The 12,621-nt window shown below is 58.9% G+C and overlaps 5 protein-coding genes across 5 annotated transcripts; 3 read left to right on the forward strand and 2 right to left on the reverse strand.

Moving 5' to 3' along the window:
* Nucleotides 1–129: 129 nt before the first annotated feature.
* On the forward strand, nt 130–3,775 carry L226DRAFT_301704 (uncharacterized protein). Its single transcript, XM_067673707.1, has 13 exons — nt 130–437; nt 493–512; nt 590–599; nt 659–723; nt 776–888; nt 944–1,043; nt 1,094–1,840; nt 1,900–2,066; nt 2,123–2,169; nt 2,232–2,439; nt 2,500–2,853; nt 2,911–2,964; nt 3,025–3,775. Exons 1-13 carry the CDS (start codon nt 236–238, stop codon nt 3,488–3,490), a joined length of 2,553 nt encoding a protein of 850 aa, XP_067539333.1. The 5' UTR covers nt 130–235; the 3' UTR covers nt 3,491–3,775.
* Nucleotides 3,776–5,173: 1,398 nt separating this feature from the next.
* Nucleotides 5,174–5,794, reverse strand: L226DRAFT_301845 (uncharacterized protein). Its single transcript, XM_067673708.1, has one exon. The coding sequence runs from the start codon at nt 5,560–5,562 to the stop codon at nt 5,224–5,226; it is 339 nt and encodes a 112-aa protein (XP_067539334.1). The 5' UTR covers nt 5,563–5,794; the 3' UTR covers nt 5,174–5,223.
* A 159-nt stretch (nt 5,795–5,953) lies between these two features.
* Nucleotides 5,954–8,946, reverse strand: L226DRAFT_543977 (uncharacterized protein; the record flags this gene model as incomplete). Its single annotated transcript, XM_067682233.1, has 3 exons — nt 5,954–7,285; nt 7,342–8,347; nt 8,738–8,946. The coding sequence occupies 3 exons, from the start codon at nt 8,944–8,946 to the stop codon at nt 5,954–5,956; spliced, it is 2,547 nt and encodes an 848-aa protein (XP_067539335.1).
* A 1,382-nt stretch (nt 8,947–10,328) lies between these two features.
* On the forward strand, nt 10,329–11,424 carry L226DRAFT_301866 (uncharacterized protein). Its single transcript, XM_067673709.1, has 2 exons — nt 10,329–10,437; nt 10,492–11,424. Exon 2 carries the CDS (start codon nt 10,668–10,670, stop codon nt 11,325–11,327), a length of 660 nt encoding a protein of 219 aa, XP_067539336.1. The 5' UTR covers nt 10,329–10,437; nt 10,492–10,667; the 3' UTR covers nt 11,328–11,424.
* A 130-nt stretch (nt 11,425–11,554) lies between these two features.
* On the forward strand, nt 11,555–12,549 carry L226DRAFT_301888 (uncharacterized protein). Its single transcript, XM_067673711.1, has one exon. It carries the CDS (start codon nt 11,781–11,783, stop codon nt 12,516–12,518), a length of 738 nt encoding a protein of 245 aa, XP_067539337.1. The 5' UTR covers nt 11,555–11,780; the 3' UTR covers nt 12,519–12,549.
* Nucleotides 12,550–12,621: the final 72 nt, after the last annotated feature.

A 12,621-nucleotide genomic window follows, 5' to 3' on the forward strand; every position in this document is an offset into this window, starting at 1 on the left:
GGTTTGCTTTGTACTTCTTCATCTTCCGATCACAACGCTACCATGGCTACAGCACACAAACACTTGCCCCAGATGGTTTGTGCAAGATATGATCAAGCATAGCGGCTTTCCGCAGATGACGACGCCTGCGGACGCGCGCGGCTGTGCCACCGCGACTCTTCTGCAGACCGCCATCATTCACGTTCCCACCCGACGCTGTTTCGCTGTCTCTCACAAACACTAACCTCAGACGGTCATGAGTGACTCCTTGTCCGAACCCGATGTTGTCACGGTTGACTATGAAATCGCCGGCTCATCGGGGCACAGCGGCTCATATGTGGCGGAGAACATCCTCGTCGATAGACCCACAGACCAGAGCAGCCGATGGAGTAGCGCAGTTGCCGTCACGAATGGGAAGCAGTTCATTCGTCTACGACTGAAGCAGCTGTGTGTTCTCAGTATGTTATTACGTGTTGCCCCGTATGGAACGACATTAACCGCACGATATCACAGAGAGCATTACGTTTGGCAAGGTGTGTTCAGTAGCGACGGAATTTCCGAATGGCTAACCACATGGAGCTCGATCATTGACATTCTTCATGATCTGCAGTTTCATAAGAGTGAGCCATCTTGGTTTCTCCCACACATCGATCACGAGCAAAGCTGAAACACGCCTAAGCACATCCATGCAACATCAAGGAATTCAAGGTTCTCGTCGGACTACACGAAAACAACATGACGGAGGCAAGCCACAGTAACGGAGGGCTACGCGAGAGCTAACCATCATGCTGTGTAGATACTCAACGCGGGCTTAAAGAATGACCCAATGCCAGAAACCTTTTCCATCAAACATACCAACCGCGTCGGCATGCCTTTTCCAACACGATACATTGAGGTTGTTCCTCTCTCGTGAGTAACGTCTGTAAGCACGAGGTCCTCACCAGGCTGATCGCCATGCCGACAGCGCACATGGCCAGAGCTTCAATACCTCGATATGGCACATCTCCCTGGCAGGGATCACCGATGAGAGATATGTCGACCAGATCAGGTCGAAATACCAGGAGGTATGCATGCCCATACACGCCAGTAGGGGATGCTGCTGACCATCCTTCAGTATCGCGAGAACGTAGTCCTCCGCCAGATCCTCAAGCACCTCCGCCAACGCCGCTTCCTCTCGCCCATGGCCCAGATCCTCGCTCGGGCCGGCCTCCAATTCGAGCATCCGCTGATCACCTCTCTCCACGAAGCGTTCGTCCTGCATGGGAACTGGGCAGAAGCCGAGAAGGTCGTCCGAGACTGTGCGAGCGGCGGCCTTCTCCGGTCATACCGCCAGGCCTGCGAGGCAGGCATGCGCTGGACGCGCATCCGCGGAATGGACCCGGACGGCGACGTCCCCTGCCGACGCGGAGGTCACGCGATGTGCATCGACGAGGAGAACGGGATGATCTACCTCTTCGGCGGGTGGGATGGCCAGCGGAGCCTCGATGACTTTTGGGTGTACGAAATTGCGAAGGACTCATGGCGGCTCCTCAGCCTGGCTACGTCAAGAGAGAAGAACGGTCCAGGACCAAGAGCATGTCACAAGATGGTCTTCGACAGCAAGACCGGGTCAATATACCTCCTGGGGCGGTTAGGTGACGGCGACGGGTCCGAAACTCACCGTCCTACGGGACACGGTCATTCAGAGGCGCCGTTACGCCGGTTGAGTCTGCCTATCATCTCATCTGGTGCTAGCCCTCCGGAGTCGGGCCCAGCCGTACCGCTCGGATCTGCATGGCCGACACACTGCTCGGAGTTCTACAGGTATCATACACGAGGTCTGGACGCTGGCAAGTGGGATCTGCTCTCGTTTGACACGGCGGTGAGCTCGGAGCACTACGAGAAGCACGCATCTATGGAAGCTCACTACTGTCGTTGCAGTCGTCGGGAGGCCCGCCTCTCATCTCTGACCACCAGATGGCAATCGACTGTGACGCGCAGGTCATCTACGTCTCGGGCGGCCGTGTTGTCGATGCAGAGTGGGATGCGTTGAAGTTTTCCGGACTGTACAGCTACAACATCCGGACAAGCCGATGGAAAATGTACAAGTAAGCAGTGTCATTCTGTCTATCCGGACTTGTTTCTGAGTTGATTGTGCTTGCAGTGCATCCGACATCTACGCCGCGCATCCTTTCATTCCACCACGATGGGGTAAGTTACGACGCACATATCTCTCTCTCGCAGCCTCAGGGATGCTGATAGCCTTGCGCTAGGGCATTCGATGGTCCTCGATCCTAAATCGCAATACCTCTTCATCTTCGCGGGCCAGCGAGATGAGAGGTACCTATCCGACATGTATGCTTTCCACATACCCACGAGCACAGTGACCGAACTCTTCTCCAACTTCACCTCCGCTGGTGGGCCAGACCCGTGCTTCACTCAGCGCGCTGTGATCGATCCCGACAAACAGGAGATCTACGTGTAAGCAATATCTAAATTGATCTACCGTCCACCTGTTTGCTAACAACTCCGATGACGTAGTCTTTGCGGCCTCACTCGCTCGAGACCCGGCGCGACACCCGTCCTCGAGTCGGAGTCCCCGTATTGGATATACCGCTACGACCGCCCAGAGCTGCCAGGAAAGTGGCTGAAGATCCTTCCTGGGAAGGACAGCGACGCTCCACTTCCCCAACCCCGATACGCGCACCAGGTTGTCTACAACTCCAAAACGGAAATCATATACATGCACGGTGGCAATGCTGGCCTGGGCATCGACGAGGAGTCTGAGCCCGAACCCCGACCGACAAGTTCTGATGGCAATGCAGATACTCGCCCGTCTCATGAGGCAGATACCGAGAGCAGGCTTGATGACTTCTGGCAGCTCGAGATCGTACGGTGCGTGTACTCGATTAGTACGTACCCTTTGCAGCCGACTGAGGGCGTGTTATACAGGCCTGGCAACGAGGAAATTATCAGGAGAGCACTGTACGAGATCAGACAGCAGCAGTGAGTGTAAAAAAGTAGGATGGTGCAAGTTTATGCGGCGGTGCTCATTCGGTCGCCCAGGTTTCGCGAGATGTGCGAGGACGGCCCTCCCATCAAGGCGCTCACATTCCTGCAGACACGCGTCTCCTCCGTCGTGAACCACGACGACCCCGAAGAGGCGAAGGTGTTCCGTTCCCTGCTCTCCGCACACCTCCTGGCAGCTCCCCCACGCCCGCCCCCAGCGTCAAGAACAGCGACTCCATTGTCGTCAGGAGGAGGTAGGAGTGGAAGCTCGGAGCCGGGGCGTGCGGACAGTCCGCCTCCGCGCAAGCGGTCTCGTCCCAGTTCTCCTATGCCTGGCGGGTCGGGCTCGGTCATCCGGTTTGACGAGGATCCGATCGAGGAAGGAGGCAACCCGCCCTCCCCTGAGAGGTACAGACAGAGGACGCAGATGTTCGAGAAGCTCCTGGCGTTCGTGAACGACGATGCCAAGCAGCCTGAAGAGAATCTGCTGGACATGTTGTCGACGGATGGGCTGGTCGTCTAACAGTTAGAAGTTTTTTTCTTGCGGGCACGGCATATTCTATCCATCGGACTTGTTGTTGGGTCATGGTCATTGGATACTAGTATCGAATTGCTCTGCGAGACGGACGTTCTGCATTGCCCTGTTGTACCTCTCCAAGTTGTTGTCTACGTACTCGTCCGCTGTCCTGATCAATGTTATCGTGCACGCCCCATTTATGAGCTGCTTAGTCTGTCATGCCTACTGGCGAGTTCTGCCTTGTCGCCGCACTGGCTCAGAAGAAGTGGTTTCAAAATAGATTGTAGCTTTTCCAGTCAGCAGACCCTCAGCAGTACAGGTCATCCACCATCCACGACAAACGCACGGAACAGCAGCCACACATGAAGGTGGAGCCAAACTGCACCTTGCAGGCTACCCAAAGGTAAGAACTCGAACCCAGGCAAAGCGATCTGCACCCGCATTCGCGACGAGCATGAGCTATATATATGCGCCTAAATCCCCCGAAAGAAGACGTAGAGACAGCGTACTCAGATTCTGAGGCTGACACTTAGTACTCAGTATTCAGTACTCAGTACTCAGGGCCGGTGTACCGAGGGTACCGGGAATACCGCGAAGCACAGTAACACCGTAGCACCGTAGCACCCGTCTCTTGCACCCGCGACGGACGATCTCCGCTACCGCTGCAGCATCGAAGCTCGGGGCTATCGGTCCTGTCCTGCAGCCCAGGACCCAAAACGTGAAGGCGAAGATGCCGCCGAGGACGACCGGGGGGGCTGGGTTCGTCGAATTACGGACAAGCAGCGAACAGCGACCCTGAGCGACCAGCAAACACGATCGATCGACCCGAGCAGGCACCCGCGAGCCTCCGAGTCTGAGGCCTGAGGCTGCGAGGCTAAAACACCGATATAGGACCTGCGGACCGAGGGGACATACTAGGCACGGCGATAGCTAATTTCCCCGCAGTGCGCATGGCGTCTGAAACGGGGAAAGGGGGGGAGGCAGCTTCGACTCTTCGCTCGGGAGAATTCGAAGCGAGGACTTGGGAGAGAGGCGACGGCGGAGATGGGCTTCGTGGAGGCTGCGCCGGACACGGACGCGGACGCGGAACGTCGTGTTCCGTCTAAGTTTGTGGGTTGACGTGCCGTGTCAATGGTCAATGTTCAACGTTCAACGTTCAGGTTTAGGTTGTGGCATGCCCGTCATGTCGCCGCCCCGCCGGTCCTGTCCCTGTTCCGCGCGGTTTCAGACCGGTGCGCAAGTGGCAGGGACGTGGCCACGGGGCTAGGCTGCGGACAGCGGCAAGGGCATTCATGCGGAATATGCATGGGCCGCAGTTACCTGCAAACCGTCACGTTAGCTTAGGCAAAGTCTATCCAATTGCGTTCGAACGCACGAACGCACCGTGGTCCGAGGAGAGCTGCCGACGGCGATAGTAGCTGCTCCAAGAGGTAGCAAGAACCTGAACGTTAGCTATACTATGGCAGAAGACAGGAAAGCGCTCTCATGAACAAGTCAAACCAACCAACACGCACTGCAGGCCACATAGCTACCGGGTACTGAATTTCAAAAGTTCAAAAGTTCCAATTTTGATCCATGTCCATTATTACAGTACAAGACTGCCAGCACGACGGCCGCGGAGCGCCAGCAAGTAAAGTAAGCAAACTCTATTCGCGTTATAAATTATAAACGCCTGTTCGGACTGGATTGGAACAGGACAAGAAACCAAGACGTCAAAAACGATGATTACTGCCTGGCGACTATAGTATACACCAGAGGGGAGATTCCAGGGGGGACGAGCGCTGAGCGCTGAGCAAGACAACAGACAACAAGGTAGAGGTAGAGGGTGAATGGAACGCTGCAGGTCCGTCAGGGCACGTACGTACGTACAAGGTCCGCTGCAGGCATTTCTGGGTAGTACTACCTCGGAAGGATGCGAGTGAGTACTGATGGTGGTGGTGATACATGAGTGGAACCAAGAACAACAACAACAGAGGAAGAAAGAAGTGAATGTAAATATGCATGGGGGGCAAGTGACAGTATGGACGGAGTGCGATATGTGAGAATGCGAGAATGCGAGAATGCGAGAGAATATGCATATGAGGGGGGTAAGTGTGTATGTATGTACAATCTAAGGGGGTGTCCAAGTCTACGGGTCGTCATTTTTCGTAAGAGTGGGGCGGTCTATGGTGGTTGTATGTGCATGCGCAAGAATGATACGTTGTTACAATGGGGATCGAGGTCTGTGTGGGGTTGTGCGGGGGTTGATTGTGCGGGGTCGTGGACCGAGTCCGTTGAACGTGGAGGCGGAGAACGGAGATGGGGCAGTTTGCGAGGAGGAATAATGATACATGCGCGACCGCCCGAGGTCGACTCGAACGGAACAGAGCGGGGGCAACGGGGCAGCGGGGAAGCGGGGGTATACCAACAAGAGAATCACGACAAACGGAACCCAGCGGAAGACAGCAGGAAGCGGAAGACGGTGTATGTTCAAGGCGTCACAACCGTCGTGTTCGCCCTCAGCGGCTGCATGCGCGAGAGCCCCGACCGCCCCGGGTGAGCCCTATGCGCCGCAAACATCCCCGCCAGGTCCCCCTCGCTGAAGCTCCGCTCCCCCGCCGCCACCGCGCCCTGCCCGCCGGCGCGGCGCATCTCCTCCTGCACGCTCTCGTACGTCGGCAAGTCGCGCAAGCTCGACAGCGGCGTGATGCCCCCGCCCAAGAACCCGCGGCTCGCCATATCGTAGTCCGGCACCTGCGTGAACGCATGGTGCAGCATCTCCTGGCTCGTCATCGGCTCCGGGGGGTGCGCCGGCGTCGCGGCCCCCGACGCCGCAGGGCTCGCCGACGCGCTCGCGAGCGCCGCGAGGGTCGCGCGCGACCCGCCGAGGTTGAACGTCGACGAGAGGCTCGTGAACGGCTTCATCGCGATGTTGAACAGCCCGTGCATGTTCCTGCTCGCCGTGCTGTGGCTGTGCACAAACGTCTCCTCGGGCCTCCCGCTGCCGCTGCCGCTGCCTGTGCCTGTCGGGCCGCGCGGGAGCCCGGTGCCGTTCACGCTCTCGCTGCTCCGCAGGCCGTCGTTGGACGCGAGGTCGGAGGAGCTCCGTTCGGGCGACGCGGCGCGCGAGTTGGCGCGTGAATTGGCGCGGGAGCCGCGCCGGGACGGGAAGCGCGAGTGCGGCCTGCTGGACGCGTGACTCTCGGGTGGCGTCCTGCTCGGGGGCGTCGTCCGCTGTAACACCGCTGCTGCAGGGGGCGCCTCGGGTGCCTCGTTTCCGAGGCTGAGCAGCAGCTCCGTGTTGACCCACTCGAGCGGGTGTGCGCCGGGCTGGGGCTCGTTCGGAAGGTGCTCGCTCCGCGGCGGTCTGCGCATTCCCTGGCCCGCCTGGATCTGCCATGTCTCCAAGGGCGCAGGGCTCTGAATCCCGCTCGAGTTCTCAGACGGCACCCCTGGGGTGTGTGCGGTGTGTGCGGAGCGCTCGGGGATCGTGGGGCTGATGCCGTTGACGACCCAGGCGTTTGCGACGCGCATCGTAGCAGAGTCCGGGAGATAAGCATTCGCAACACGGTCGCGCACGTGCGATGGGTAGGATGGGAGGGTCTCAGTGTCTTCCTCCTCCTCGCCGATCACAGCCTCTCCACCGTCGACGTCCGCGGCACCGAGCAGGAGCCGTCGCGTCTGGAGTGTCGCGGCACGAGCCTCTTCGGTCAGACGATGGTCGAGGACATGGATGGGAAGTGAGCAACGAAGCTCCGAGGTGTGGCCATCGAGGTTGCCGATGAGGATCGACCACCTCACCCGGTGATTCACTTGGATCGGCTGTGCCCTCCAAGTCAGCATCGAGTACAGTACACCATGCATAATCTAGCATTTACCTCGAGCGAGTGACTTGGCGTCGCGTGCAAAGGCACAGTAATGTTCAAGGTGGTCACGACGTCCGTTCCAGGCTCCATGAGCAGCTGGTCGCCCTCTTGGGGAGGCGGCAGGTCGATGGTGCTGGACATTGCCGAAGGACCAGCAGAGGGCCCAGGGCTAATCTGGCTAATCTGTGGCGCACCTCCGCTAGATGACGAGGACCGCGTCGTGGTCGTGGTAAGCGGGGCTAGATCCATATGCGGGTGGTTCGGCGAGTGGGGCCTGGAACTTGTCGACGCGACGGGCGGGAAGTACGACGAGCTCTGGCCATTCGACGTCGACTGGTGCGAATGTGATGAGAACGCAGGCGTGTGGGCGGGCGTGTTGCCGTTTGAGAGCGATTGGCGTGAGACATGGTTGCCGCTCGTGAGCAGCGGGACGCGGAAGCGGTGGTGCTGCTCGTCGACGCAGATGGCCTTCCCCTCGAAGATTTCGTGTTTCGTGCTCGCGATGACCCGCGTATTCTCCTGGCACCCGGAACGCGACCAGAGCTTGACAGTCTCGTTAATCGTGGTCGTGACGCTCAGTACGCGCGCGCCCTTGACGAGGGGCTGGAATTTGACGATTGCGGTGAGCCGCTCACCAGCAGCCCACGCTTTGTGGGGGATCATGATGGAGTACATGAGCTTCTCTGGCCAGGTGTTCTCGATCTCGAGCGTTTGCTGGTACTCGAGGGCCTCCGTGCCAAAGCCACGCATGATGGTCACGGGGACTATGGTGGTGATGTCGCGATGTGTCAAACCGAAGCCGCCTCGAACGGCCTGAGCACGGAGCTTGTACTGGACCGAGGCTCCGCCGAGGGCCGAAGTGTATATGGAAGACGGGAGCGAGCCGCCGATTTGGAGCTGGAATGGGAATAGGTGGCGTCCGGCCTTGAGGGTGTGGGCATGGTGGCGGTCGCCCTCGAGGAAGGACCATTCGTGATTGCACACGACGTAAGTCAGCTGAGAGGAGCTGAGCGAGAGACTGTGAAAGTGGGGCGGTCAGTGCCAAGTGGGCATAAGATGAGAAGAGAAAGAGTGAGTTCATTGTGCAGGGAAGACGCGGATCGCGCGGCTAGAAGTGCGGTCGCGCGGCTAGAAGTGCGGTCGCGTGCACGAAAGAAGTCGCGCAGAATGCCAAGTTGGAGTCTGTTTTCATGCACGCCACCACGCGCGTTGCAATGGGTTTCCTCATGCTGCGAGGGAAGCAGGTCCGCGCGAACGCGGCGGAGGTATGAGAATAGGTGCGCAGGGTCTACTGAATGGAGTAACGCGCTTGGTGCGAACGGCTCAGCCGCTTGGCGACACAAACATAGGGCGAAGGGGTCATATGGACGGTGGAGGGACGTAAGGGCAGGGGAAAGCGGGTACTCACGGCTCTGCAGCAGAGACTGGTAGATGGGCCTTGCCTCTGAATTGGAGGGTGATCTCCTTAATTGCAGTAGGCTCGGAGAGCTGGAGGACGACGTTGCCGCTGAGGAGGGCGGGGTTAACGTCGACACCAGTTCCGCGGAGGCAAAGGACATCGTTGTTGACATGGATCTCGAGGTGGGGGTGTTTGTGCTGCTTTTCCTTGTGGTGCATGTCGCGACGGTCGTTGCGGGAGTGCTGCTGGTCGCGGGTTGGGTCGAGTTCTGGGGGCGGAGGGAGGACGGGATTGGGGTCGAAGGGCCGCAAAGCAGCATGGAGGGCGGCGGAAAGAGCGTCTTCCTCTGGAGGAGGGGGCGGGGAGTGAGGACGGTTGAGTACATAAGACATGGCGAAAGGAACCGAGGAGCTCAGAAGAGGGGCGAAAGAAGGGGCGCTGTCGCAGAGACTGGCAATAGAATGGATGCGGATGCAGCTGGCTCTGGGAGATGCCACCGCGCGGTGAGCGTTGCGGTCAAACTGCACAAGGAATCGGATGCACAACCGTTCTGCTGGGTGCCAGATCCACTCCGCGATATATGTTTTTTATTTCCGGGCTCCGGTGCGGGCAGACAAGAGCCCAGAGCTTCCGCCTCCGTCCCGTCTCAAATCAATTTCCCTAGATAACCGTTCGACGTCATAGCCCCCGGTCCGTTCCCTCCCGCCAAGGCAAGCGCCCGCCGCTCCCGACGCGCCCGCCGTTATCGTCCTCTCCCGTCGTGTCGCGGCAGGCTTGCACTGGCAGCGTGTCGCGCGCTGGCCGCAGCTGGCATCACGTCTCGAAATCTGCCTCCGTTTCCATCTCCTGCCATGCCATCGATCTCCCAGGTACATACCGCCGCCGTGCGCACCGAGTCCCGAGTGGCGACACAGTGGGTGGCACAGAGCACTCGCTGCCATGCCATGCACGCACCAGAAGCAACGCCACAAAGCTTTGCAAGAAGGCCGAACATACCCCATCCGTCTTCGTCTTCATTCCAGCCCCATCCGCACTCACCCATTCCCATCCGCCTTGTTCTCCCAGCAACCCTCTTCCCATCCCGGGCACATCTCGGCCCATCTGCGGCCCATCTCTCTCCCTCACCAGCCTCTTTGCGTCTGCCCCTGGGCCTGTGCCGGCCTCTCCGGCGATATCGTCCTGAATCCGACGCTTGACCCCAACCGCGAAATCCAGGCAACATCCTCTTCTCGCTAGCAAGAATCATGATCCATCACAGTCCTCTGCCACTGCGCCTGCGCTGCCTGTCGTGTCGCCTACGCCTCCCGGAACACGGTATTCCGTCGAAGCGACCTTCTTCTGTCGCCCTTCGCGCGACATGCGCAGCCCTTTCCCTCACGCACCTCTTGCTCCAACTTCTCCATGTGAGAAGTGCCGCGACAGCATCATAAATCTTCACCATCACGCGCTTCCCTTCCCGCACAACACTGTATACTCGGTACTCGCTCAACGCCTTTCGATGAGATTCTGCCTCAGCACTACATAGCTAACGTAAACTCACGCTAGAACATCCCAGAACTCACAGCATCGCAGACTACGACCACTCCACCACAGGAACTTGCCGGCAACCGCACAGACGCATGCTTCTCCGGCGAATTGGCTGGACGCCAACCTTAGCTCAGGCTTGGGCTTGAACCACCTCCCCAATTCGCACATCCGACGATCTGCAGGTACCGTTCCCACCCTTTTCATATCCGCACTCCTCTTATGCTCATTGCGTCCAGTTTTACCGCATGCGGCATCAGCGCCTTCCAGGAGTGTCCTCGAGGCGCGAGTCTCCTAGCCTACATACGCGTCTCGTCGACGACGTCGTCCTGCTTCCATTGCCCAAGTTCCATTCTGTTAGCGAACGGGCGCCGCCGTGTGTCTAGGCCAGTCAACACAACCGACAGCGGTACCCATGGTATCTACGCGCCGTTGCGGTGCGACAGCGTCGATCTCCCACCCATCAAAGCATGGAACTGGAATCCAGTCCCTCAGTGTCAGTGCTCACTTCGCAGCCCTCGATGCTGATGATGAACGCGTCTGCCTGTGCACTTATCGACCAATTGTCCCTCCATCCGCCGCCGGTCCTGCCATCCATGCACACCAGAAAACTGTGCGGTTCCCCCGAGGTCCCTCCACCTCGGTGCGAGGACGTCGGCGAAGTTATCATGCTCAAGGCACGAACGGGCGAACGAGCGAAGCACGTTCGTCCGTCTCCTTTGTGCCTGCCTGTCTGCTTGCCTGCAGCACAAGCACTGGCACAAGCACCCGCCTTTGTCAGCCAGCCATCCGTACGTGGCGAAGAAGCAGAAGCAGAGACACGATGCCGCGGTCGCCGAGCCCACGTCCCACGTCCCACGTCCGCACGAGCCACTCCGCCCGCGCCGCTCTGGACCGCGCGGCGCGTCGCCGCACTATAGGTGCCGCGATCCTTTTGTCCACTGGAGGCCTGAATTCCCGCCTGGATAAGGAGATTGGACGTCGCAAAACCTTGCGTACGTGCTACCCGCACGCTTCTCTGGGCTTCGTCGTTCCCACTCCCACCTCAGCGTCCGCCGCTGCCGGACTAACGTAAGTTAGACTCAGACAGTGACACGGCCTGCAGGCTGTATCTGTATCTGCGTCTGTATCTGGATATCTGGGTGCCAAGGGTGTAAAGGGTATTTTGCGACGCAGGACCTGGACGCTCGAGGAGGCTTCGGATACGGATAGTACGGGCCTCGAACGAGGGGCGTTGGATTGTTTGGACACCAAACGTCTACACTTACGATGCCGCGCTCTTCCTCGGAGATACAGTGTCCTTTCCAGTCCAGGCCAAGAGTCCTTGGGTTTCTATCGTGAGCGTGCATATACGGCATATCATTTCGACTCTCGTCTATCTGACGCTCTCTTCCGCAGGTGCACTCCATCCAGTACCGAGGAGCAGCTAGGAACAGCTACGTACGAGATCCCATCCCAAAGCACTTGTGCACCCGTAAGCGCACTTCAGGAGTCAGCCTGCGCGCGGACGGCACGGGCGGGTTCCTGGATGGCAACGTTCTTCCAGAAAGTTGTTTGCGCACCGCGACGCGCGGACACGATCGATACCATACACATGCTGTGCTTCGAGCATGCACAGTCACATATCGCGCGCCGCGGACATCCGGCGCAGACACGCCGTCTCCGCCCGGAAGCATCCACCCTCCGGTATGTACATACTGCGAGTCTCGCAACGGTGGAAGGCACCCTCAACTCTCTAAATTCTCTCCCTTGCGGCGCGCTCACCTTGCAATTGATATCATTATTGTTGTCATCCCTGCGGATGGGGCAAACTTGCTCCTCTCGACCCCCCGTCGCGCATGTCGCCTTCATTTCAAGGGTGCTCGCTAGTCACTGTCGCTCACTCCAATCCGAACCGCAGCGCTTGAGTCAGGGCCAGGATTGCGCCGCTGCCGCCGCCGCCGCCGGTGCATCATCGATACACACAATTGCCAACACGGCCGCCGGAGTCGAGTCCTTGTCCCGGATTGGGCCATGGCCGCCTTGCGAGTTGCGATCTGGATCCATGCGCTCAGCGGCGCTGCTGCTGCCCTCGATGTCGATGATCGATCGAGCTGATACATACTGCGTACATGTATCCATACGGCTGTATCTGTTGTTGCAGATCCCGTACCCGCCGGATCGGAGGCTCGAGATACGTTCGAACGTTCGAAATCCGGCCTGCAACTCTTGCAGATGCAGCATTTTCGCAGACCGCGGCATGCAGCGGCGCTCGAGAGGTCGGTAGTACTAGATACTCAGAGGATGACGGTCACTACGATGGTTCGACTCGGTTTTCCATGCGAGACTCAGACTGCGACCTTCCCAAGACTGAGACTCCTTTCTTCCGT

Source organism: Lentinus tigrinus, assembly GCF_003813185.1.
Source record: "Lentinus tigrinus ALCF2SS1-7 unplaced genomic scaffold L226scaffold_5, whole genome shotgun sequence".
Taxonomy (NCBI): Eukaryota; Fungi; Basidiomycota; class Agaricomycetes; order Polyporales; family Polyporaceae; genus Lentinus; species Lentinus tigrinus.

Excerpts from the sequence above, each read along its gene's own strand:
- L226DRAFT_301845 (XM_067673708.1), bottom strand. The coding sequence starts at position 5,562 with ATGCATATTCTCTCGCATTCTCGCATTCTCGCATTCTCACATATCGCA.
- L226DRAFT_301704 (XM_067673707.1), top strand. The coding sequence starts at position 236 with ATGAGTGACTCCTTGTCCGAACCCGATGTTGTCACGGTTGACTATGAA. Across the intron at positions 438-492 it reads GAAGCAGCTGTGTGTTCTCA|AGAGCATTACGTTTGGCAAG; the intron begins GTATGTTATTAC and ends ACGATATCACAG. Across the intron at positions 889-943 it reads ATTGAGGTTGTTCCTCTCTC|CGCACATGGCCAGAGCTTCA; the intron begins GTGAGTAACGTC and ends CCATGCCGACAG.
- L226DRAFT_301888 (XM_067673711.1), top strand. The coding sequence starts at position 11,781 with ATGGCAACGTTCTTCCAGAAAGTTGTTTGCGCACCGCGACGCGCGGAC.
- L226DRAFT_301866 (XM_067673709.1), top strand. The coding sequence starts at position 10,668 with ATGGTATCTACGCGCCGTTGCGGTGCGACAGCGTCGATCTCCCACCCA.